This window comes from Phoxinus phoxinus (genome assembly GCF_949152265.1).
Source record: "Phoxinus phoxinus genome assembly, chromosome: 1".
Classification (NCBI taxonomy): Eukaryota; Metazoa; Chordata; class Actinopteri; order Cypriniformes; family Leuciscidae; genus Phoxinus; species Phoxinus phoxinus.
This window is the reverse complement of record NC_136876.1, coordinates 54,103,260-54,128,495: the sequence shown is the minus strand read 5'-3', so window position 1 is coordinate 54,128,495 and position 25,236 is coordinate 54,103,260. Positions and strand designations below refer to the sequence as shown.

Here is a 25,236-nt window from a genome sequence, read left to right as displayed (position 1 = left end):
TGTAAACACAATTACATTTCATCAGTAAAATATTACGTCTGTGCACTTACCATCATTCTCGATTGAGAACTGAACGACACCTGCGTGTCCCTCTGCTGGAGAAGGAGAGTGTGATGCAAACACATTCCTAAAAAAATAAAAACAACTGTGTTAGCATACATTATCCAAAGATGGGCGATTAATGGGTATGGACGCACAATGCATGTAGTCTATATATCTGTTGATGGGCCATAGGACGGAGAAATATCCATTTATGGGCCATAGATCGCGAGCTGTTGATGGCCATTATCTGCGCACGCATTTACAGCATTTCAAACATTTACACCTGCATTCACAATCATCTGTGGCAATATTTTAGCGTGTGTCATAGGCTAACCAAAACCGAACATTTATATATAAAAATATAATGTCTAGTATTTAGACAGTATCACATTTTACCGGAGGCTGAAATATATTTGCACGAAATCATATTTACACCTAAGCAGATATTCGCAAAAGTCAGTATTTTTAGCATGATAATCAGTGTCATAAGCTAATCAAAACGGATTGAAATATAATACAAATATGTGTAGAGAGTAATATCACATTGAAACACGACCATATACGAATGTTAGGGATATTGTAAGGCAATCTTTCCTGTAAGATGTCAAAAGCTAACCAAAACTAAGCAAAATATAGTCTGAAAATTCACATGAGTTCTATATAATCAGAAAAGAATTATATAAACACTAAACAACTTACTCGAACTTGTGTCCTCGGCGGGATCAATTCGCTCTTGAAAATGCAGCCGTTCTCCGTCTGAGATGCAACCGTTTCTCTGAGGAAAAGGTGATTTCTTCCTCGCTGTCCATAATCATCTGAAGGACGACTTTATCAGAGAAGCGTGCCATCCTCAAAACGCGATGAACTATCCGTGAATCTGACGAGAAACTGCGTGTTTTCATCATGGCATTGATCGGAGGGTGTGTGCGATGCGTATAGATCACCTCAACTATTAGCATGTGAATAGCGCCGGGGGGCGTGGCGGCATCAGCTCATTAAAAATAATGAAGAGAGAACGAAAAACTGCGCCTCTCCTTGGTTTCAAACGGATTACATAAACTAAGAATATGTGTTTTTTAATATAAATTACTTCATTTAAAAGAAGAGAATTCTAGCTTCATAAAGACAAATGTCTCGTTCATGAGTGACAAGTATTCGCTGAGTTACAGTTCATTTTCGGACGCGTTTCAGAATGGACTTCCCTGACAGAGAGAAGGCAGAACTCGCATCATGTTTATTTTTCTTTATTTGGCGAAAGACACAACACTTTGTTTTTATTGTGAGTATACATAAAAAAAATAGAAACTTAACTGGATCGAATGATGTAAAACACTTAAATGTAAGATCAGAACCAACAAAGTATTTTGAATCTCTTTTGCACTGATAAGAAAAAAAGCGAGCAGATCACGCCGGCGTGATTGCCGACCCCAGGGGGTTAAAGGAGCACTAGGTTACTTTTCAACCTTAATAATATATTTCCAAGTCTCTTGTGATGGTACATCGACTTACAATAGGTTGAATGACACGTCTGCCATAGCCTGACGGGGTCTGTAGCGTTTTTAATCGTACTTTTAAACTTCGGGTTTCGGGTAGTAACCGGCGAACAAAGAGAACTACAAAATTCGACTGCTTTACGGCATATACGTCACTTCCACCACCACCCCCACTTCCTTAAAATCGGACGTGCAAGCCAAACTTGCGTTTGTTTGCCAAATGTTGTAGTCGTGGACGAAGCAGCACAGAAAAGCAAGAAAGCAAAGGTTTTGTCGGAGGAAAGCAAAAAGAGGAAACGAGAAAGTGATCGCATTAAAGGCAGAACGAGGATCAACACTGGGTGCCCGATGCCACCCGTCCCGGTTCTCCAGGGATTGTTCTCTTTTTTGAGCGACAGTCCCGGAAAATTTATATTATTTCCCGGGACACGAATTGTCCTGTTTTTTTGTGAAAATGTACTTCTAAAGTAGAATTTCCTGGTTTCAAATTAAACCATTTCCGTCTACTGTTACTGTGTTTTCTTCATAGTTGTGTACAGTACATCCAATCCTGTGTCCGTAAGCGGGTAAAAACCATGGTAAAAACGGGTAAAACAGTGGATTGGCCAATGCCAGGTGTTTACTTTTATTTGATTGCAAGCTCAACTTATTGCCTAGCAACTGCCTGTGCTGTCGGTCGGTCGGTCGCGCGTGCGCATCAACACACATCCAAGATGATACAGTGTGAGTTTAGTTGCTAGCTAGCTTTTTTAAAAACTGTCTATTTACATCTATTGTGTGAAATGGGGGGAGAGACGGACGAGGAGGATAACACAACAAAATCGGATGAGCCACCAGTGTCAAAGAAAATACTATTTACAACCTACAACTCAGACTCAGACCCCAAAAAATACTAATAATCTGAGTGTCCCGGTTTTTCACAAATCAAAGGCAACCCTATGCCCGACCGATGCGGACTTTCAAATATCAAATGAAAGCCTATGTCTAAAGGGCGTGTACAAGTTTGGTAGGGGATACATTCTTGCAAGTCAATATATAAGATGTACAAAATCATATTTTAGGATACCTAACATGTCTGTGATATTTGTTTATTTGTCTTGCCTCAAGCTAGTATAATGCAAATCGATTTGTAAAATTTGCAGATTCATCTATAGTAGCTTCTTGATATTATAATATTGACGATATATGGTTATTATCTACCACTCCACACATTGCATTGAAGTATCATATAGATTCAGTAAAACGGTAACCAATAGACTAGGCTACTATAATGACGCTGGCTTGTAAACGTGAGCATCGCAATCATTTGTCGTTTGAAAAAAAATAAAACCCATGAAATTATATTCATATCATGACATGCTGAAATATATGCCACTGTACCTGGATGAAGACATTTCACACGCGACGCAAGCAGAACACCTGCATGTGAACTCCTCCTACAGTGTTCAGGGCTGTCATGGTTGTCAACAAATGCACGTGCATGTAGGACAGGGTTTACGACAGTAGTAGAGGACAATACTGTTTCCCAACTCTAGAGGGACCCCGAGAGCTTAAAAGTTAAAAGTAACCTAGTGCTGCTTTAAGCCCTGTTTAGTCCTATCCAGTTGTCAGTTATAAAGTCTTGTTTAGTTGGTTGTTCTGTTCCTGAGCTTGTTCCCGTTCATGACATTCTGTTTTGTGAAGATTCGAGTTTGTTCTTGAAATTAAAGTTAAAGACTGCTGCACTTAGATCTTGTTTCATCGCGTACGTCAACCTACAGTGACATCCAGTGTTCGAGCTCAAAAACCCTCTGTTGAGAAAACCGTTCTGTGAACGGGAAACAAACATAGTGGTTTGGGCCGAGCCATAAACAATCCCAGCCAATCAAGCTTCAGCAGCATGAAGGGGTATTGAGCTCAACATCCTTTTACAAACCCATATTTGCAGACTCAGCTTTACACTGTTTTCTGTTATTAACATTACCCATAGGGCAGTGGTTCTCTAAGTGTGAGGGTGCACGGACACTGCAGAGGGCGCAGGAGATCAGCAGAAAAACAGCCGTTACAACGGCTTTCAAGTGCGTGAATAGTGGTTGGCGCTCTTGCCTTGATAAAGCAGCACCAAACGCCACTGAAGACGGAAATTCCACTGAATCGTTCTTCTTAAGACTGTTGACTTCAAGTGTTTAAGGGGTTCATCACCCAAGTGTTTAAGGGGGGCATGACTAAAAAAAGTGAGAACCACTGCCCTAGGGTAAGTAGCCCATGACGACAAGAAAACCTGTCCATATCCACTTCCCATGGCCTAAGTAATGTTAATTATGTGCTCATGTTATTCTTTATGAATATTTGGCTTATATATCACATTTTTCACCAATTCTTTCCCCCCAGTATGAGTTTGGCGGCTGGATGCCTAACTACCCCACTGCCCTCAGAAAGCCCCCTCCCATGGAGAAAGGCCAGACCACTGAGAACATGATCCTGGAGACCCTACCTGATGTGAGCACGACGGTGAATGGGATGGCTGTCCTGGCACTACTGAGCAAGGACGCTGCAGACCATGTGAGTTTTTACACCATCAGGGCACACGTTAAAAGACTGCAATTTAATTTTGCTGGGAAAAAGTGAAAAACCTGAATGGTGTTCTTGCGTATGCCATCATATTACTCTGGCTGACAGTGGCTTGCTTACACTGCTTTCATTCCTCTAGTTTGCATTACCTGACTGTTACATTACAAAGGAGATTTAGCAAACTGTATGCATAGTGTTGCTGTGGGCTTTTACAGAGCTTTTAGTGTGCTGTCATACGAAGTGTGTTAACTCTCTAGGGTATTTAATTTATGACTCACACTCAGGACTTTCGGGTCAAAAATGACCCGGAGGGCGGGATTCAGATTTTTTTTCTTCAGCAAAATCAATGAAATGTATTTTTGTTCAATAATATTTTTTCTTTTTTTCTTTGGTGTTTAGAGAGAATTTGATGATAATAATTCATATGTATGCAATAATTATGATCCATTTTTTCCCCATTGAATATTATAGATTTTTTTTAATTTTTTATTAATGCTGTATTTCAGGTTAAAGTAGAGACTAGGCTTGAAGTCAGATTGGTGCCATCTGGTGGATGTAGTGAGCATAATTATTGTGCAATATCATATTTTAAGAAAGGCTTGTGAATTCTAGTTGTTTTTGCACATATTTCCCTATTTTTTTCAGGTTGTGGATTTTAATATATAATAAGAGATTCTCAAAGACTATTTTTGTAAAGTTTTTTGTTTGGTTGGTTAATAATTGTTTTTATTTCACACATTTCCCAAAATTAGCTTTTGGAATGACACGTGTTCATTTGTGTGTGCGTGTGTTTTTGTGTGTATAAGTGTGTGTGTGTGTGTGTGTTTTTGTCTGTTTTGCACTCTTGATGTTTTAGAGATTCACCCCTTCACTGTTGAGTCCTTTTCTTCTGCATCCTGGCTGATTTGTAGATTGTATGCACAAAAAAACCCTCTGTATTTTCATATTTTTGCCAATTTCCCATTCATTTCCTAAGGGGGTCATTTTTGACCCGAAGGTCCTGAGTGTGACTATTTTTTTATGACCACTTAGACTTATCAAATCCTGTCCCAATTTTGTTTGGGTGTTCATATACCAAGTACCAATAAAGTCACCAAGTTTCGGACCATTCCGATGAAGCTACGTTTAAAAAAAAATAATTATTTAAACGCTTCGGGCCATTTTTGACCCGAAATTCATGGTCATAAACATGTTTCTTATCAACATGTTATTTACGATTACAATCTTGATACCCTGTCCGTAGTACCCTCTGGGACATTTCCCAGAAAATCTGTATGATGAGGAGGTGCCCTGCAAGCTCACTGAAGATTTTCAAAAGGATCTGAAGAAGTTGTCACATTTCATCGAGAAGCGGAACAAGAAGTTGGAGCTTCCCTACACCTACCTGAACCCCAAAAATGTGGACAACAGTGTAGCCATTTGAAAGGATACAGTAGTCCTTCTTAATACATTTGTCTTTCTATTAATAGCTTTGTCAAACAAAAAAATTAAGACCAAAGTAAAAATAAATCAAAGTGAGTCAAGGATGTTGCCTTTTAGGGAAAATAAGATAAATAATGTGAAAGGCACTGCTTAATGTGTGGTGCATTTTTTTTTTTACTTGTGGGTTCTGAGATATGTTTTTACAGCTGTGGTGCCATCTAGTGACATTAATCAGTACAATCCTGCAATATTAGGCATTGCACGTGGCAGGGTATTTATATTTAAAACATTTTCAGACTTTTTTTATACAATAATTGAATGGATGCTATCTTTTGAACTCTTGTTATGAAAACAAGTTTTCAGATTTCTACCATTCTTTCATGATTTTTCATGTTCATCACTATTTCAAAATAAAGGTTATTCTTGTTGCAAATTGATAAATCACGGCTCCTCTGTTCATTGTTTTCATGCCTCCTCTTCTTGCCCCTGCCCTCCACTGGAATCCTGCGTCCAAAGTCTTTCCTCTCTCAGTCTCTCTTCATTTGGCTCTGGTGGACTTGTAATGCACATTCACTGCAAGGGCACAAAATTACACTAATGTACAAAATGGAGCAAGATAAAGAGCAGACTACGCCACCCCGTTTCGGTGAACAGGGAAAGGCACACAGGTTCCTTATGTGGATATGAATACAAAACACTTTTATTTTCACAACAATACTATATAAAATGTATAAAACTGTTGACTCGGGGAAAAAGTTTACACAACTGCTGTGTGCACCAGGCCAAAAATGGAAATAAAGAAAAGAAAAAAAAGACACTTTCAGGCTGAGGCTTACCAGTAGGGCGACTAGCTGAGCAGTGAGTATCCTAAAACCACACCACTCACCCAATTACACTCCACAGAAACACTCACACTCACGCACATGAGTGCAAGTGAGGGAGAGGCAGGTGCCAACGACAAAACACTCTGTGAAGAAAACACCACCACCAAAAGGGATGAGGACAGCCATCTTCCCTACAAGGGGGCCTTCAGCTCCTGAAGAAACAAAATAAACTAGATAAAAAAGTTTGTTGGCAAACTTTAATTTGGCTTAAAAAAGCCTAGCCAGAAAGTTTGAAGGCTAAAGAAAGAAAGAAAGAAAGAAAGAAAGAAAGAAAGAAAGAAAGAAAAAATAGTTAGAAAGAAAGAAAGAAAGAAAGAAAAAAAAGAAAGATTATTTAGAAAGAAAGAAAAAAAGAGATTATTTACAGGGTTTCCGCGGAGTCATAAAAAGTCATAAAATGTCATAAATTTAATAATAAGTATTTTAGGCCATAAAAAGTCATAAAAACATCCGAATTTTTCCGTACAAGGTCATAAATTACATTTAGCCACGTCTTAAATTCATATGCTCGTTCATTCATTGGTTCTACCATTGCATTTCCCCCCCGGAAATGCGCTGGCGGCATAATGTTAAATGCGCCAAAAGCGGAACGAAAAAACTAATTTGAACCGCGTGCCACACGGACCATATATCCGCTCGGCTCAAAGTCCAAACGGCAGCGCAGCGCGAGTTCACTAGAGCAGATGCGTTTACTCTGATCGGTCTCGGTCACGAGATCCAGTGAGAAGCGCTTGAATTCAGCGAAGAACACAAATGTCTCAGTGATTTAAACCAGTTTAAAGGCAGATGAAGCGGCGCTGACGAACAGGAGAAACACTGTGCGCAACAATACAGTCAGAAGATTTTCCGTCTACACATTCCCATCATTTACCATGGATTTACTGTAACGTTAGCCTATTAATAGTAACTGCACCATGTGGGATATACATATTGAATTGTATTATATTATTATTGTAGAAAATGTATTAAAGGACTAATGGAATATAATTACAGTATTTAATAATGTATTTAGGCTACTGTTTTTCATACATTTCATGAAGATATCAAAGTCAACACAAACCTGTTTCAAGACTTGACCCCCATTAGCACATGCAGAAACTAAGAAATTAGTTTTCCAATAAAGATATTTATTTTGTTAAGTACCTAATGTCAATTGTTTGAATGTTCTACCTTAGATTTGTGAAGATTAGTTGGAAATAAATAAATATTAGTTAGAAATATTAATTAGAAAGAAAGAAAGAAAGAAAGAAAGAAAGAAAGAAAGAAAGAAAGAAAAAAGATTAGTAAGAAAGAAAGATTAGTTAGAAGAAAGAAAACAGATTAGAAAGAAAGAAAGAAAGAAAGAAAGAAAGAAAGAAAGAAAAAAGATTAGTTAGAAAGAAAGATTAGTTAGAAAGAAAGAAAACAGATTAGAAAGAAAGAAAGAAAGAAAGAAAGAAAGAAAGAAAAAGGATTACCATAGTTAGAAAGAAAGATTAGTTAGAAAGAAAGACAAAAAAAAATTATTTAGAAAGAAATAAAAAAAAGAAAGGTTATTTAGAAAGATAGAAAAGTTAGAAAGACAGAAAGGAAAAAATAAAGAAAGATTAGTTAGAAAGAAAGAAAAAAGATTACAAAGAAAGAAAGAAAAAAGATTAGAAAGAAAGAAAGAAAGAAAGAAAGAAAGAAAGAAAGAAAGAAAGAAAGAAAGAAAAAGAAAGAAGAAAAGAAAGAACGATTAGTAAGAAAGAAAGGAAGATAGATAGATAGATTAGTTTGAAAGAAAGAAAGATTAGTTAGAAATAAAGAAAGATATATATTAGTTAAAAAGAAAGATAGATTAGTTAGAAAGAAAGACAGATAGATTAGTTAAAAAGAAAGATTGATTAGTTAGAAAGAAATAAAAAAAGAAAGATTATTTAGAAAGAAAGAAAGAAAAAAAGAAAGATTATTTAGAAAGATAGAAAAGTTGGAAAGACAGAAAGGAAAAATAAAGAAAGATTAGTTAGAAAGAAAGAAAGAAAAAAGATTACAAAGAAAGAAAGAAAAAAGATTAGTTAGAAAGAAAGAAAGAAGAAAAGAAAGAATGAAAGATTAGTAAGAAAGAAAGGAAGATAGAAAGATTAGTTAGAAAGAAAGACAGATAGATTAGTTAAAAAGAAAGATAGATTAGTTAGAAAGAAAGAAATATAGATTAGTAAGAAAGAAAGGAAGATAGAAAGATTAGTTAGAAAGAAAGACAGACAGATAGATTAGTTAAAAAGAAAGATAGATTAGTTAGAAAGAAAGAAAGAAAGAAATATAGATTAGTTGGAAAGAAAGTAAGATTAGTAAGAGAAAGAAAGAAAGAAAGAAAGAAAAAAGATTACCGTAGTTAGAAAGAAAGATTAGTTAGAAAGAAAGAAAGGAATATAGATTAGTTGGAAAGAAAGAAAGATTAGTTAGAAAGAAAGAAAACAGATTAGTTAGAAATATTAATTATAAAGAAAGAAAGAAAGAAAGAAAGAAAGAAAAATATTAGTAAGAAAGAAAAAGATTAGTAGAAAGAAAAAGATTAGTAAGAAAGAAAGATTAGTTAGAAAGAAAGAAAACAGATTAGTTAGAAAGAAAGAAAGAATAAAGAAAGAAAGAAAGAAAGAAAGAAAGAAAGAAAGAAAGAAAGAAAGAAAGAAAGAAAAAGATTACCGTAGTTCGAAAGAAAGAAAGAAATATAGATTAGTTGGAAAGAAAGAAATATTAGTTAGAAATATTATTTAGAAAGAAAGAAAACAGATTAGTTAGAAAGAAAGAAAGAAAGAAAGAAAGAAAGAAAGAAAGAAAGAAAGAAAGAAAGAAGAAAAAGATTAAGAAAAAGATTAGAAAGAAAGAAAGAAAGAAAGATTAGTTAGAAAGAAAGAAAAATTTGTTAGAAAGAAAGAAAAAATAAAGAAAGGTTATTTAGAAAGATATAAAGAAATGTTAGAAAGACAGAAAGGAAAAAAGAAAGAAAGATTAGTTAGAAAGAAAGAAAATAAATTAGTTAGAAAGAAAGAATAGAAAGAAAGAAAGAAAGAAAGAAAGAAAGAAAGAAAGAAAGACGCCACAGGGCAGCTCTGTGGACATAAGCATCCAAAGCCCGGACAGGGCATAACAGATTAAGTTTTTCCTGATCTGGGGTATTAGGTGGAGGACAGAAGGCCTGCAGCACAAATGACCCGCAAATTTAGAAGGGACCAAGGAATCCAACCCGGCCTGGGGTGAAGAAAGACTATCACCATACCAGGTGCAAATCCAAGTACGTGCAGGCCTCAGCCTCATGTACCACGGAGAAAATGACATACGGATCTCTCCTCAGAGATAACCCAGCAAAGAAACATTCATTGCAGAAATCAAGTATTGTACCATCAGGGCAGATAACACGATTCAGAAAGTGTTCTCCGCACCAGGCAGAACAGTGTCTATTTCAATGCATATTCAGTATTCTCGTGGAGGGAGCTCTAGACTGGAGTATGGTCTCCACGACCTCGGTCGAGAGACCTGAATCTATGATCTGGGCCCCCTCAGAGGCCGAGCCCACAGTATCCATAACTCCGGAAGAGGGTGAAATATTGTGTCCCTGATTGGGACGCTAAGTCCCTCCTGATCGGAATCTCCATGGGAGAGCCATCTAGAAGGGACAGCAGTTCTGAGAAACACTCTCGAGCCGGCCAGAATGGGGCTACTAAAATAGATGAACCCCTACCCGGCAAGCCCTCTCCAGAACTCCCGGGAGCAAAGATATCGGGAAATGCATACAGGTGTAGCCTCAACCACACCTAGTACATCACATCCAGTCCAAGCGGAGCTGGATGCGTCAGGGAGAGTCACAAAGGGCAATACGTTGTATAAACGATGCGAAAGGTAGACTTGAGTTTTACCGAAGTTCTCCCAAAAGAGCTCCACCACCTCGGGGTGAAGTATCCATTCCCCGGGCCTCAACCCCTGCCTCAACAGGATATCTGCTCTGATATACGAGACTATCAGGTGGTCTCTGGTGACCTCTCGGGTCTGACAGGAAGTATAGAGATACTCGGAATACCGCCATCACTTTTAGCCAATTATGTGCCAAATGGAAATTGTCCTGCCAAAGCATTATGCGTCGACAAGAAACCCCCAACACTTGGCCTGGGCGAGGAACCAAGGTTCTTCCACATGACCGAGGCACGTAGGCATAGCCGCGTGACCTTGATCATGTGAAAACGGATTTTCCCCTCGGAGAAAACCCCTTGGTCCTGAGCCACCACTGCAAAAGTAATTACGTTGGACGCAGCTGCCATGAGACCCAACAGTCTGAAACTGGCCTAGTTTTCCCCATTTACGGCGAATCGTTATAGCACACCTAGAAAAATGGTCCTCTGAGCAGGGAGGAGCACACTCTTCTTGGTGTTGAGTCGCAACCCCAACATCTTTAAATGAAACAGGACGATATCTCGATGCCGAACTGCCATATGCTCAGATTGAGCTAGGATCAACCAATCGTCGATAGTATAATACGCGAATGCGCTGGAGTCTCAGAGGAGCCAGAGCTGCATCCACGCATATTGTAAAGGTGTGGGGTGATAAACATAGCCCGAATGGAAGAACCTGATACTGGTATGCTTCGCCCCCGAAAGCAAACCTCAGGAACCTCCTGTGATGAGGATGGATAGATAAGTAAGCGTCCTTCAAGTCTATTGTGACAAACCGGTCCTCGGACTGAATCTGTGACACAATCATATTAGCGTAAGCATACTTTTAACTTGAGATTCTGAAACCTGCTGTTTAATTGACACAGATCTAGAATAGGACGCAACCCCTCATCCTCTTTCGGAACAATGAAATAATGGCTGAAAAACCCTGACTGTCTGCTGGGAGGAGGAACCCCTTCTATAGCTCCTTTTGCAGAAGTGTCAGTACTTCCTGCTCCATAACCAGAGCCTGCTCGGGGTCCACCACTGTGGGGAGGACCCCTAGAAATATGGGTGGACGCGAACTGAACTGAATTCTGAAACCCTTCTATAGTGTGCAGGACCCATTGAGAAATATGTGGCAGTAGTTTCCACGCTGCCAGAAATTCTAGTAAGGGCACCAGTCTCTGGAGACTGGCCTCTGGATTTGGTTGAACAGTCACTTCGGTGCCCTGAAGCGGCGAACCGGCAGGCAACAACCGAACTGGCAGCGCTGCAACCCTCCTCAAAGAGTCGCACCCCAGAGGTCGCCGAGGAGAAACGATTTCTCAAAACCGTCCCTGCCCCGGAGGAACCTTCAGAAGCCTGATAGCCTCAACGTCAGGACTTCTTGTCTAAGTTTCATTAGAGATAACGACAGTCTTCAGATCTTGCCTACCTCTAACTATCTTAATTCCAACGACCCTTCTCGGAGGATCGTTGGAAAAAGCAGGCACCTCGGCGCCCTGAAATGGCGAACCGGCAGGGAAACCGAACTGACTGCTCTACGACCCTCCTCGGAGGATCGTTTGGGGACACTGACACCTCGGTGTCCTGAAAGGCGAACCGGCAGGAAAACCGAACTGGCAGCGCTGCGACCCTCCTCAGAGAGTCGCACCCCAGAGGGCGCCGAGGAGAAACGATTTCTCAAAACCGTCCTACCCCGGAGGGGACCACCCTCAGAAGCCTGCAGCCTCAGCTTCAGGCTTCTTCTTTTCTTTCTTTTAGCTTTTTTAGAGATAAAACAGTCCTCAGATCATGCATATCTCTAACTGGCTAGACTGCGACCGCCACCCAGGTCCCTCTCGATTGTGGATGAGCCCGAATGGCGACTCACTGTTTTGCAGCACTTTATGCTGCGAGGAGCTTTAGTAGGCTTCCGCCCAGCAGCCTCAGGAACATTAGATCGGTGAGGAAGAAACCTCTGGAACGCCGCTGAATAGTTTATTCCTTTGTTTATTTGGAAGCGGAGAGTTCAGAAGAACAGACATGTTTTATATTATCTTTCTTTACATCAGAAAAACTTAATATATATCACTCCGTGACCACCAGCAGCAAACAACCGAACTGGCAGCGCTGCGACCCTCCTCAGAGAGTCGCCCTCCAGAGGACGCCGAGGAAAAACGATTTCTCAAAACCGCCCCTCCCCGGTATATCTGTTGCGCGACGCAATTCTCGAATAGCGTCAGCGCTGACATCCTCACATTCATCCATGTCCTTATATATATATATATATATATATATATATATATACTTTACCGACCAGTGCTGCCTAATAATATTTATCTATTATTTATGATGGCTGGTGGGTAACGTCGGGGTTATAATGACGCCGACTCAGGAGAGAGATAGCTTGCAAGCGTCTCTTTAACCCGAGGCTCTATCATACCATGATACTAAATACCCATAACATTACTATAGTAGAAGTTTGGGGATTTAAACACATAAATAGAAACCGGTTTATTCCACACCTCAGTGTGGAGATAGGGAAAAAACAGCAATCCCCGACGAGGAGGCTGAGATATAGAGTTTTCCTTATATTCTCACTCTCATAATGTTGGCTGGCCAGTAAATATTTAACTTAGCAACAGCACTAGATAAAACCTCCTTTTATAAGCTCCTCTTTATTCAACAGTTTTGAGCTGACTTAATTATTTATTAAAGAAACTCATAAACATCTGCCTTAATCTCATAAACATCTGCCTCAAGCTATCTCTCTCCTATATATATATATATATATATATATATATATATATATATTCTTTATTGTTTTGTTCTGTGTTTTCTTAACAAAACACTAACGATACCAATTCCTCGGAACTGGAAAATGGCAGCATAAGTGCCTCATCGCGGGGAGGAGAAACGCAGAGCGTGCTTCTCTCTGAGAAAAGGCACTGGATCTGGCAGGTGAAAGCTGAGCCCGTCTTAAGCCCCACTGTCAGATCCGTCTGCGAACCCCACGATACGAGTCACCGCCGTGCCTTGGCAACAGCGGGACCCGCGCCTCGAAAAACGCACGGAAAAATAAAGAAAGATTATTTAGAAAGAAAAGTTAGAAAGACAGAAAGGAAAAAATAAAGTAAGATTAGTTAGAAAGAAAGAAAACAGATTACTTAGAAAGAAAGAAAGAAAGGGAAAAAATAAAGAAAGATTAGAAAGAAAGAAAGAAAGAAAGAAAGAAAGAAAGATTATTTAGAAAGATAGAAAAAAGTTAGAAAGACAGAAAGGACAAGATGAAGAAAGAAAGAAAGAGATGAAGGAAGAAAGAAAGAAAGATTAGTTAAAAAGAAAAAAAGAAAGATTATTTAGAAAGTTAGAATGACAAAGGAAAAAATAAAGAAAGATTAGTTAGAAAGAAAGAAAAAAAGAAAGATTATTTAGAAAGATAGAAAGAAAAGTTAGAAAGACAGAAAGGACAAAATAAAGAAAGATTAGAAAGAAAGAGATTATTTAGAAAGTTAGAAAGACAAAAAGGAATAAATAAAGATTAGAAAGAAAGAAAGAAAGAAAGAAAGAAAGAAAGAAAGAAAGAAAGAAAGAAAGAAAGAAAAGTTAGAAAGAAATAAATAAAAAAAGATTAGTTAGAAAGAAAAAAGATTACCATAGATAGAAAGAAAGAAATGTAGATTAGTTTGAAAGAAAGAAAGATTAGTTAGAAAGACAAAGAAAGAAAGAAAATTAGTTAGAAAGAAATATAGATTAGTTGAAAGAAAAAAAATATACGTTTTAATAAATATATAAAGAAAGATAGATTAGTTAGAAAGAAAGATAGATTAGTTAGAAAGAAAGACATTTGCTAATGTTTTCTCCAGAAACAGTCTAAACCTAGACTGAAGACACATCTGCCAGACATACAGCCAACTTCCTACTATAGCTACAGGTAATTCTATATCAGTGTTGAAGGGGGGCTCAGAAATCCGTCACATGAATCTCAGACTACTCCTGGATCATTATCATTTAATGTGCTTTTTTGTGACTGACAGTTACAGCCACAAACATACCCTTCAGCCTTGTTTCATGGATGAAAAGAAAAGGGTTTAGAGTAATATGGGGAGTAAACTAGTTTCATGATGGGCAAACTATTCCTTCAAACTGCTTCCACAAGTAGGACTCCTTAATCATTCACTCAGCTGTAAAAAAAGGTAGACACTTTTTCATAGTCCAATAACGTTTACTCTACTTCACAGCTCAACACTTCTTGGGCAAAACCGGACCTCAATAGACAGGCCTCCTGTTATCCACATGATAATGAAGCCATCACAAACTAATCCAAGTGGCTGTAAAACCTTAGCAAATCTAAAAGAAAGGAGGAGTTGACAAACCAAACCATGAAACCCATTCCAAAAGAGATCATTTATTTTGTTACAAAGAATCTTGAATCATGACAAGTTAACTAGAAAGGGGCTAAAATAGAACCAGACCCCTCAGCATCATCCTAGCTGAAGGTGGCGTTGACAGAACCAGACCCCTCAGCATAGTCTTGGCTGAAGGTGGTGTTGACAGAACCGGACCACTCAGCATCGTCTTGGCTGAAGGTGGTGTTGACAGAACCAGACCCCTCAGAATCATCCTGGCTGAAGGTGGCGTTGACAGAACCAGACCCCTCAGCATCGTCTTGGCTGAAGGTGGTGTTGACAGAACCAGACCCCTCAGCATAGTCTTGGCTGAAGGTGGTGTTGACAGAACCAGACCCCTCAGAATCATCCTGGCTGAAGGTGGCGTTGGCAGAACCGGACCGCTCAGCATCGTCTTGGCTGAAGGTGGCGTTGACAGAATCAGACCCCTCAGGAGAGTCCTGGCTAAAGGTGGCGTTGACAGAACCAGACCCCTCAGCATCGTCCTGGCTGAAGGTGGTGTTGACAGAACCAGACCCCTCAGCATAGTCTTGGCTGAAGGTGGCGTTGACAGAACCAGACCCCTCAGCTTTGTCCTGGCTGAAGGTGGCGTTGACAGAACCAGACCCCTCAGCTTCGTCCTGGCTGAAGGTGGCGTTGACAGAACCAGACCCCTCAGCATAGTCTTGGCTGAAGGTGGCGTTGACAGAACCGGACCACTCAGCATCGTCTTGGCTGAAGGTGGTGTTGACAGAACCAGACCCCTCAGCATAGTCTTGGCTGAAGGTGGTGTTGACAGAACCAGACCCCTCAGAATCATCCTGGCTGAAGGTGGCGTTGGCAGAACCGGACCGCTCAGCATCGTCTTGGCTGAAGGTGGCGTTGACAGAATCAGACCCCTCAGGAGAGTCCTGGCTAAAGGTGGCGTTGACAGAACCAGACCCCTCAGCATCGTCCTGGCTGAAGGTGGTGTTGACATAACCAGACCCCTCAGCATAGTCTTGGCTGAAGGTGGCGTTGACAGAACCAGACCCCTCAGCTTCGTCCTGGCTGAAGGTGGCGTTGACAGAACCAGACCCCTCAGCTTCGTCCTGGCTGAAGGTGGCGTTGACAGAACCAGACCCCTCAGCTTCGTCCTGGCTGAAGGTGGCGTTGACAGAACCAGACCCCTCAGCATAGTCTTGGCTGAAGGTGGCGTTGACCAACCCCTCAGGTGAGTCCTGGCTGAAGGTGGCGTTGACCGACCCCTCAGGAGAGTCCTGGCTAAGGGTGGCGTTGAAAGAACCAGACCCCTCCGCATAGTCTATGCTGAAGGTTGTGTTGACAGAACCAGACCCCTCAGCATCGTCCTGGCTGAAGGTGGCATTGACAGAACCAGACCCCTCAGCATCGTCCTGGCTGAAGGTGGCATTGACAGAACCAGACCCCTCAGCATCGTCCTGGCTGAAGGTGGCATTGGCAGAACCAGACCCCTCAGCATCGTCCTGGCTGAAGGTGGCATTGACAGAACCAGACCCCTCAGCATCGTCCTGGCTGAAGGTGGCATTGACAGAACCAGACCCCTCAGCATCGTCCTGGCTGAAGGTGGCATTGACAGAACCAGACCCCTCAGCATCGTCCTGGCTGAAGGTGGCATTGGCAGAACCAGACCCCTCAGCATCGTCCTGGCTGAAGGTGGCATTGACAGAACCAGACCCCTCAGCATCGTCCTGGCTGAAGGTGGCGTTAACCAACCCCTCAGGAGAGTCTTGGCTAAGGGTGGCGTTGACAGAACTGGACCCCTCAGCATAGTCTTGGCTGAAGGTGGTGTTGACAGAACTGGACCCCTCAGGAGAGTCCAAGCTGAAGGTGGCATTCACAGAACCTGACCCCTCAGCATCATCCTGGCTAAAAGTTCCCTGCAGTTGGAAGTTAGAATATTCTGGAGAGAGGGAGAAAGAGAAATAGTTTTCTTTCTTTTTTTTGCTAAATGCAAAAACAACAATGTAAATGGGTTAGTATAAAGTAACTCATATTACTTTGATACAAGAGTATGTTAAAAACACAGGTCTACAAACCTTTTTCTCCAACTATTCTCCCAACATCACTCAATGAGAAATCCAAGGATCTATCTTCGACTGCGCAGCTGAATACTGAGAAACACATTTGACATTTAAAAAAAACAGACAAATCAACCTTCTAAAAGCAAACAAAAATTAAACTCACCATGCCATACTAACTGGTGATAAAGAACTACCAAAACGGTAATCTTAATCAAACCCATTCTATAACATTAACTGAGCTACTAAGAAAGCCAATTCAACTACAAAAAAGTTTCTAACCAAACATGTCTTTTAAAGCCAAAAAGAAAACCATTTGTACCACCTGGATGGCTCGTTAACTGATTATTGGGGCTAATCTGCTAATTGATGAGAACAATAATGAATTAATCACCCAGCATACTAGCTGATGTTATATCCCATATAACTAAAGTTTCAATGTTTATATTTTGCGATTCATTGACCTACACTGAAAGAAGGCCCAGCAACTATATTACTTATACATATTTAGCCCTGGTATCACAGAATAAGCCAGGATTAGGCCTTAGTTCAATTAGGAAATTTGAGTAGCTTTTATAAACGTACCTTTCATAAAAAATAGCACAGTCTTGTGGGTTCCCCCTGCATTGGAGGGGCGATGGGGGTATAGTAAATAGTAAGTAAATTTAATTTATAAAGCACATTTACACACAGCATAAAGCTGACCAAAGTGCTGTAAAGCGAATAACTAAAAAGACAAATAATTAAAAACACATAGGGCCCTATCTTGCACCCAGCGCAATTGACTTTGAACACCGACGCATGTATCATTCCTATTTTGCACCCGCGCACAGCGGACTTTTTCCTCCACAGACGCACGTCGGTAAATTAGGAAATGAACTTGCGCTCGCGGGGGCGGTTCAGCGCAAAGAGAAGGCGTGTTCCGGCGCAAAACTTCCATGGTGCTATTTTCCAGTTTTAGAAAGCAATTGCGCCATTGACCAGGAAAAAAACAGTCTAAAGACAGTGGCGCGTTGCGTGTTAGTGATATGGTATTTTAAGGGCGTGTGCTTGGCCATAATGTTAACGCGCATCCACTTTGATTCTCTAATATAAACAGATGCAGCAGTTTTCATTTTTGCAAATCATACATTATTACAAGGAAAAATATTAACACACGAGGGAAATCATTGTTGTGTCCGTGAAGATGTGAAAAATATCTATCTAGGCTAGATAAAGAAAAGAAAAAAAATCTAGATTAGGCTACACATTTACTAACCAAATTATACGCCTGTTTAACCGAAGCTAATTTGGGTGGGTTTCTCCCATCATCCCCAATGTCACTTCTCTGTCTTTTACGGCCCTGACGAGAACGTCGGTTTCCTCGGATGTGAACTGCTCCTGGCGTGCGCCGGCAAATCCGCCGTTAATAGCGATCCGCCACGGAACAAGCGCGCCGGCTCTTAAAGGGAATGTGAGAGGACGCTCTGATTGGTTTATTTCACGTTACGCCCAAACCACACCTATGAATAATGAAGCTACTTCAGACCAACCCCTTTTAGATTTGCGTCGGGCGCAAGATTCATTTATCGCGCTGGGAAAATAGCAACAGCGCCGGGATCCGCCCACAAAGTTACTTGCGCTTTGCACTTTGACACTTGCGTTTCAGATCGTCAAAATAGGGCCCATAGGATCAATAGTCATAATTATACAAAACATGAATAAAAAAAGAAAACCTTCAATTTCAGGACACACAACACAGTACAGGGTTAGGGAACAAGGAAGGCCATGGAAAGGAGGTGAGTTTTTAGCCAGGATTTAAAGGCAGAAATGGAGGGGGCAGATCTATTATCCAGGAGGAGCTGGTTCCACAGACGTGGAGCAGCAACTGCAAAAGCTCTATCACCCCTCTGTTTGAGCCGTGAGCACGGGACAAACAGGAGCCCTTTGTTTGAGGATCTCAATGACTTTTGAACTGAGTATGGCTGTACAAGGTCAGCGATATAGGTTGGGGCCATCCCATTAAGTGCCTTAAAGGGACAATGTGTAGTTTTTTAGGTATTTTATTATAAACATTCTTATAAAGATTCTGAAAGTGTAGTCTGCAAGCTTTCCAACGATGTGTAACACATGGAAATCTGATCATATTTGGAGAAGTTGTGGCCATTTGAAGGTAGGTACTCAAAAAAATTAAAAGTGGAGAAATCTGCCTCTAAAGATTGAGCAGTTCTCACCTCTCTGCTGCTGGGAGTGACAATAGGGCTCATTTACATCTCATTTAGATAATCCATACCCCCTGTAAAGCTCCCCCTGTAAAGCTGTAAAGCACATGTTGTTTTATTAACATTAAATGGATAGTTCTCCCCAAATGTTTAATTGTCATCATTTACTCTCTCAAGTTGTTTTAAACCTGAATAAGTTTCTTTCTTCAGTTGAAGTTATTTGGAAGAATGTGGGTAACCAAACAGTTGATGTTCCACAGTGACTTCTATATTTATTTCCTATGGTAGTCAATGGGGACCAGCAACTGTCTGGTTACCCACATTCTTCCAAATATCTTCTTTTGTGTTCAGCACAAGAAATAAATAAATACAGGTTTGGAACAACATTAGAGTGAGTAAATAATGACAAAATGTTTATTTTTGGGTGAACAATCCCTTTAAGGACAAGCGGCATCATGTTTACTATTAGGGCTACTGTATCTTTAAGACCTGAAAGCAACGCGTCTAATATGTACGCATAATATGACACGCAGATTTCTCTCAATTTTCTCGGTTTGCTTTCAGTTTAGACATAACCAACTTTCTTTATGTAAACCTTGAGTGTATTTGACAGTATTAGCTCAAAAAGACTCGAAAGATAACTTAGTCCAGTATCCAGGCGCTGTTAGACAGACTTTTAGTGGATGCGCGCGTCGGCTGTTTGCGCGCAGAAAAGCGCATTAGAACAGTGCATCAGCAGCGAATGACATGTTTAACCGGCAAGGCTTTAAAGCACATGCAAATAATGAACTTTTGAGAACTGCAGTGTCCTGTTCCTCTGCGTAAACATTTAAAGGGGTCATGACATGAGAAACCAAATTTGCCTTGATCTTTTGGTATATAAAAGGTCTTTGTACCATTAAAACGTCCTGCAAGTTTCATAGCTTAAGACGTCCTCCCCATTATAAACGAATCATTTATTTAATCAAGCTCTAAATACAGCTCGTACTGGATCCTTGGTAAGAAGTGACGTCACGGTACGAAGTGACGTACCAGCGTTTGCATATGACCACCTCCAGAACAAGGCAACTACGCTTAAAGCGCAAGACAACTACGCTCATTTCGTATCGCCGCGCGCCTCACAAGTGTTCAGTCGACGGACAGCGAGTGGGTCTGTGTACAGGGAAATTACGATGCCGCGCAGATGTGCTGTTCCTGGCTGTGGACAAACAACATCTTTGAATACGCTGCGAAAAATCCAGTCGTCAGGAAAACATTGATGCACTTTATTTTTTGCGGACGTCCCAGTCCATTTGAAGGATGACTGTTGAGAACAAATCCCAAAATGATGCTGGCTTTGCCAGAAAACTGTTGCTCAAAGATAAGTCCGTGCCGACTATTCTGGGCTCAACAACGACGACGCAAACTGTAAGTAATGTATTTAAAACTTTAAACTACTTTTTAAATACGCCGAATCCGCACAGGTTCTGGCTGGGGGTGTTAATAATTGATGCATAGGCACTGACGTTAGCCAATCATAACAGTCGGCGTTAACACTGAACTCTTAAAGGGGAAACACCCCCAAAACAGACTGTTTGAATCAGAGGATGAGAAACAGGGTGGGAAAAGGTCATAAATCACTACATTTTAAAAGTTTTTTGTAAAAAAAACTATAGTAATGCTATAATTGCACCTAAGGGAACATAATACAATTTTTTTAAAAACCATGTCATGACCCCTTTAATGTGAGTATTTGTCGCGTTGTACACTGGGCTGTTGAGACGCAGACTGCTTCAATAAACACGCAGCAGTTTGCTTGCAGCAAGGATCACAGCGCACATTTGAACTATATCGATGCGATATGGTCTAATTCCATATCCCATTTAAAAAATATATCAATATATTTTTTATATCGATATTATATCGCCCAGTCCTACCACGCTGTTCCCTTGGAGGGCGGGGCAATAACAAAAGAAACAAAAGCCGGCTTATCCAGTATGGAAATACACACAGACAATGACACGCCCCTACTGCGAGCTATAATCTCACAAAACAAGCCGATTTCAACCTAAAAATATACGTATAAAAAATTATAAATAATTTTAAATATACCAATATTGATATCTAAAACATGGAGAGGCTTCTTCTTGATCTCAACTAACAGATTCAGCAAAAAAGCGAAAATCACCAGTTCTCTTACGAGAGATACTCTCGTACTGCGTTGTCGTAGCAACGCATTGGGGAAAATCCTTTTCCACGAGAATACTGAAGCAAAAAATTATCCCTAATTTTGTATCAATGTAAAGCGCATTGCCACAGCATACAGACCTAGGCGAGACAGCTCGCGCGCCTATTGGCTGCTGTGCGGCAAATGCTTAAGCCAATCGAGCGTGCCATTGAGTGACGTCACACCCAATGAGGGACGCTTCTTTCTCATTTTGCTCAAAAGTTGTGCTGCCGACTTGTGTCCTTACTTTCCGTGACGGGTCACATATGTCCTCAATGGTGTAAAAATACCTCTCCCAATGATCTGACATCCTCGTAAACAAATAATTTATTATCTTTATATACATGGGACGGGTAGGTCCATGGAGGCTTCCATGTAGTTCCGCCATCTTGAAAAACTATAATAGCAGAGAGGGATAAAAAGTACTAGGTCAACGCGTTTCCACAACGTGTTTTCGTTCAGAGCCAGCGTCACGTGACTGAAACCAGCAGAAACGGAGGAGCAGAGCAATGAGAGGCGCTTGAAACTGCCCCGGCAAGTTTAAAAAGCTGCATTGCACTGTTATTTATAATGGAGGACCATACATATGCCGAGCCACAGGAGAAGAAATCCTCATTTCCAAAAAAGTCCATAATAGACCGTAAAAGGAACGTGACCGGAGATTTCAAAAAACGAGTTAATGTCGGGATAGCTTTTTCCAGGTGGAAAGAGTTCATGCAGGAGAAAGATTTCAAAAGAGACGCTGAAGTTTCTTGCTTTCTTCTCGACAGGTAAGTCAATGTTAAGGTCTTAATTACAAGCTTTTTTCATTGCTTGGTTGTGTACTTTATTATATAGACAGTAGAACATTTATAGTTAAAAGTTAAACAGGCTCTTTGATGAATAGAAGCTATTGAGTAAAGTAGAGAAGGCGCTAAAACAAGGTTGTAAGTTTTACTTTTTGTAACCTAGAAATTCGTTAAAGAATCTATTTTAATAGAGCATATGAATGTTCTTGCATTGTTTACACACCTAAGGCTACTTCACGTTTTATGTTATCTGACATTTTCTGTTATTTATCATTTATACTGTGACCTCACATTGAATAATACAGTAATTCTGTATGTAGCCTGTATTTGTGAACATGTTGGAGAGGGTCAACAACTGCTGGAGTCAAGTTCCTTTTATGTACGAATAATTGGTCAATAAACCATGATCTGATTTTTCCATCTGATTTGTCTAGTTATGAGAGTACCCTTTGGATTAGGAACACATCAACCCCCCTCAAAGCAAAACGTTCTCAAGTGGCAAATGCTCCAGGATTGTCAAGCATTTCCAGTAGGACAGATAGGTAAGTCATTGCATGGAAATAATTTTGTAATTGTTTGTTTAACCCTCTGGGGACCAAGGTGTTTTTGGGGCCCTTGGGATGTTTTGAAATGCCCTGACATTTGTGCTATTTTTAGTTATTTATAAACATGTTAATGGCAAAGGTGTAAATTCACTCTATATAGCACAAACGGGGCTACCATAATATGTGAGCAACATGTATGCACATGTTTGTATTTTTAAGAGAATAATGTTTATGCGTGGTTATTGAAAAAAATAAAAATGAAAGTTGCTGAAATGAGACCACAAAACGCATACTAAATATGTGTTCTGAAGACTTTTGACTAATGGATGCTGTCGCTTCGAGTTCTGGCTTCAAAATTATGTGAAAAACATCCTGCCTAATCATTCACATAAAACAATACATTGATTTATATTTTGTAAAACACTTTTTGTTTGGGAAGGCAATATGTGCAGGGGCGTCGACGATCCAACACCATGATGAATAGTAAGTGATTCACACCCGAGAAGACAATGCCCCCCGCATAATGACCCCGCATAATGAGCTTTCATAATGAGCCATTCAGGTGTGTCACACAAGAAGGAATGTGAGGACAATATATATATATATATTTATATATATATATATATATATATATATATATATATATATATATATAAAATCCAAATATAAATTAAAGTCAAAAGCACATTTTTAATACATAGTCATACCTGGAAACCAATCCTGGTCAAATAGGCTATATGAGCCATTCTAAGTTCAAAGTTAGGTTTGGAATTTATTTTTTTTTTTTATACATGCAAATTGTATAATATCCAAGGTAAACATTTCTAGTAACTGTATTTTCAGAAAGTTTTGGAATACATCCTTTGCCCAAATGTGTCACTAATAAAAAACAATAAATAATTTAATGAGAAGGCTTATATTGACCTATAAAGATTATTTTACATCTACCTTGTAAATATATTTTTGCTATTTTATTAAAAAGTGTTCACATGTAAATCAACAACAATTACAATTTTAACAATATTTCAAGTGTAATCTTTCTTTTTTTAAAGTATCATACATATCATACAAGTTAAGGATTCATTAGTTTGATATAGCCTAACGTTACATTGGATCAAACACTATAACATCTTAGTTGATGAGTTTAGTTTTGACAAAACATACTATATATTTAACATATGAGCAGAAACTGGCTAACAAAAGCTTATTTGATGTCTATTTTACAGTAAAAACTTTATAGTCTATCCAAACTAGTAAAGTTAGCAACAGCGCGCATATATGCCGTTCATTCATCACACACAAACGCGATTCATATTTAAACAGTCTTTTTGCGGTTTACAGACACTATTCCATATTGCAATTACAACAAAGCAAATAAGAATAAAAAAACTTACTACTAATCCTCAACTGAATCCATTGCTCCTCGAAGTGAAACCAGCACTTCTGAGGTAAGTTTCCCAGGGTTATTCCTCACCGCCTCGCAAGATGACAGTACATTCATCTGATTAAACTTGGTGTGTTTTATCGAGCTGATGTGGCCGGTTTGCATGTATTTCCTCAGATAATTTGCGTCTGAATAGCGCGCGCTCTGCGTGGGCGTGGTCATATTAAAAGGTAACGAGGTATAATGAGCTGAAATGAGAACTTACTCTTTTTATATAGATTACATAAACAGAGAATATTTGTTTTAGTTTTGAATTAGATCATTTAAAACTACACACTTAAATGATTATAAAGATATATTTCTCATGCCTGAATGAATAGTATTCGCTGAGTTTTGTTTAAGTTTACAGACGTGCATTAGAAAAAAAGTTCACGGAGACGGAGAGGCAGAAAGGACACCCTGTATACTTTCTTTATTTTACAAAAGCACAATGTTTTATTTTGATTGTAAGTGGACACATAAAAAGTAGACATTTAACAGCTTATTTTTTCATATTTCTTAAGTCTGTATGACCAAAAATGAAAGAGTATTTTATGTCTATTTTGCTGCTATGTAAAAAAAAAACGAGCAAAACGCGCCGGCGCGTTTTTGGTCCCCAGAGGGTTAAGTACAAGTTTCATATAAAAGTTGTATCTACCTATACCTCATAGTGTGTTATGATTATTGCTTTCAGAGATTAACATCTGAGTGCGCCGGAAATTGAAACCCTTGAGCAGGAGGTAAGCCATATAAACTGTCATTGTTTTTAGCTCTGTAGTCTGTGTCCCTTCTCAATACTCTCTGGTTGCATGTTTTCATCTGATACGTGTTTTAAATGATCATTTATTCTCATAGTATGCATGACATGAGTATCGTTGAAGAGGAGTTGAACGAAAATGCCTTCAATGAACCCATGAACAGTGTGTAAGTGGGTTTCTTTTCTATTCTATCATTGGATTTTAATTGAGTTGTGTTTTATTTATTCCAGGATTCTTACAGGATTGATTGGGAAGAAGAGGGACCCTCATTTCATGGTTACCCGGATGACAGCTCTGATGAGGAATACCTTCCAACAATTTCATTGCGGTGAGTTTTTGTATTCTTTTAGTTCACACTGATGTTTCGGGTGATAAATAAGATCATGGTTATATGCCGAAAAGGCATGGAAATAATTTAATTGAACTGTGTATGATCCCTGATGTTCCGCTTTTCCAGAATGGGTGGTGCACTGAAGGGAGCGCAGGTAATTGATAATCTGCCAACTATTGGGATTGATGAGACTGTGCACGATCTGCCTGCCCCTGAAGACCCTCTTAAAGAGCCCTTGAGTCTCGAGCTGCCAGTTTTGCCAGGCCCTCAGAAGGTCCTCAGTGAGGATGACATTGT

At 39.7% G+C, this 25,236-nt stretch overlaps 2 protein-coding genes across 8 annotated transcripts in view; one reads left to right on the top strand and one right to left on the bottom strand.

Annotated features, from left to right (window-relative positions):
- The window catches only part of LOC306999497 (polyunsaturated fatty acid lipoxygenase ALOX15B-like), a 42,795-nt gene extending 36,840 nt beyond the window's left edge, over positions 1-5,955 (top strand). For 6 of the 7 annotated variants that reach the window (XM_079614208.1, XM_079614209.1, XM_079614211.1 and 3 more), the window contains 2 exons: positions 3,906-4,076; positions 5,329-5,955. In XM_079614208.1, coding sequence (XP_079470334.1) covers positions 3,906-4,076; positions 5,329-5,508 — 351 coding nt within the window. In that variant the 3' untranslated portion in view covers positions 5,509-5,955. The other variant, XM_079614212.1, reaches the window with a different exon arrangement.
- Positions 5,956-14,258: 8,303 nt separating this feature from the next.
- On the bottom strand, positions 14,259-16,976 carry LOC307008636 (uncharacterized protein). The gene is made up of 3 exons (XM_079631615.1): positions 16,854-16,976; positions 16,706-16,780; positions 14,259-16,569 (listed from the first exon to the last, which is right to left on the bottom strand). Exons 1-3 carry the CDS (start codon positions 16,909-16,911, stop codon positions 14,750-14,752), a joined length of 1,953 nt encoding a protein of 650 aa, XP_079487741.1. The 5' UTR covers positions 16,912-16,976; the 3' UTR covers positions 14,259-14,749.
- Positions 16,977-25,236: the final 8,260 nt, after the last annotated feature.

Coding starts and splice junctions, on each gene's coding strand:
- LOC307008636 (XM_079631615.1), bottom strand. CDS start 16,911: ATGGGTTTGATTAAGATTACCGTTTTGGTAGTTCTTTATCACCAGTTA. Junction 16,781..16,853: donor TCACCAGTTAGTATGGCATG/GTGAGTTTAATT, acceptor TGTGTTTCTCAG/TATTCAGCTGCGCAGTCGAA. Junction 16,570..16,705: donor GAGAATAGTTGGAGAAAAAG/GTTTGTAGACCT, acceptor CCCTCTCTCCAG/AATATTCTAACTTCCAACTG.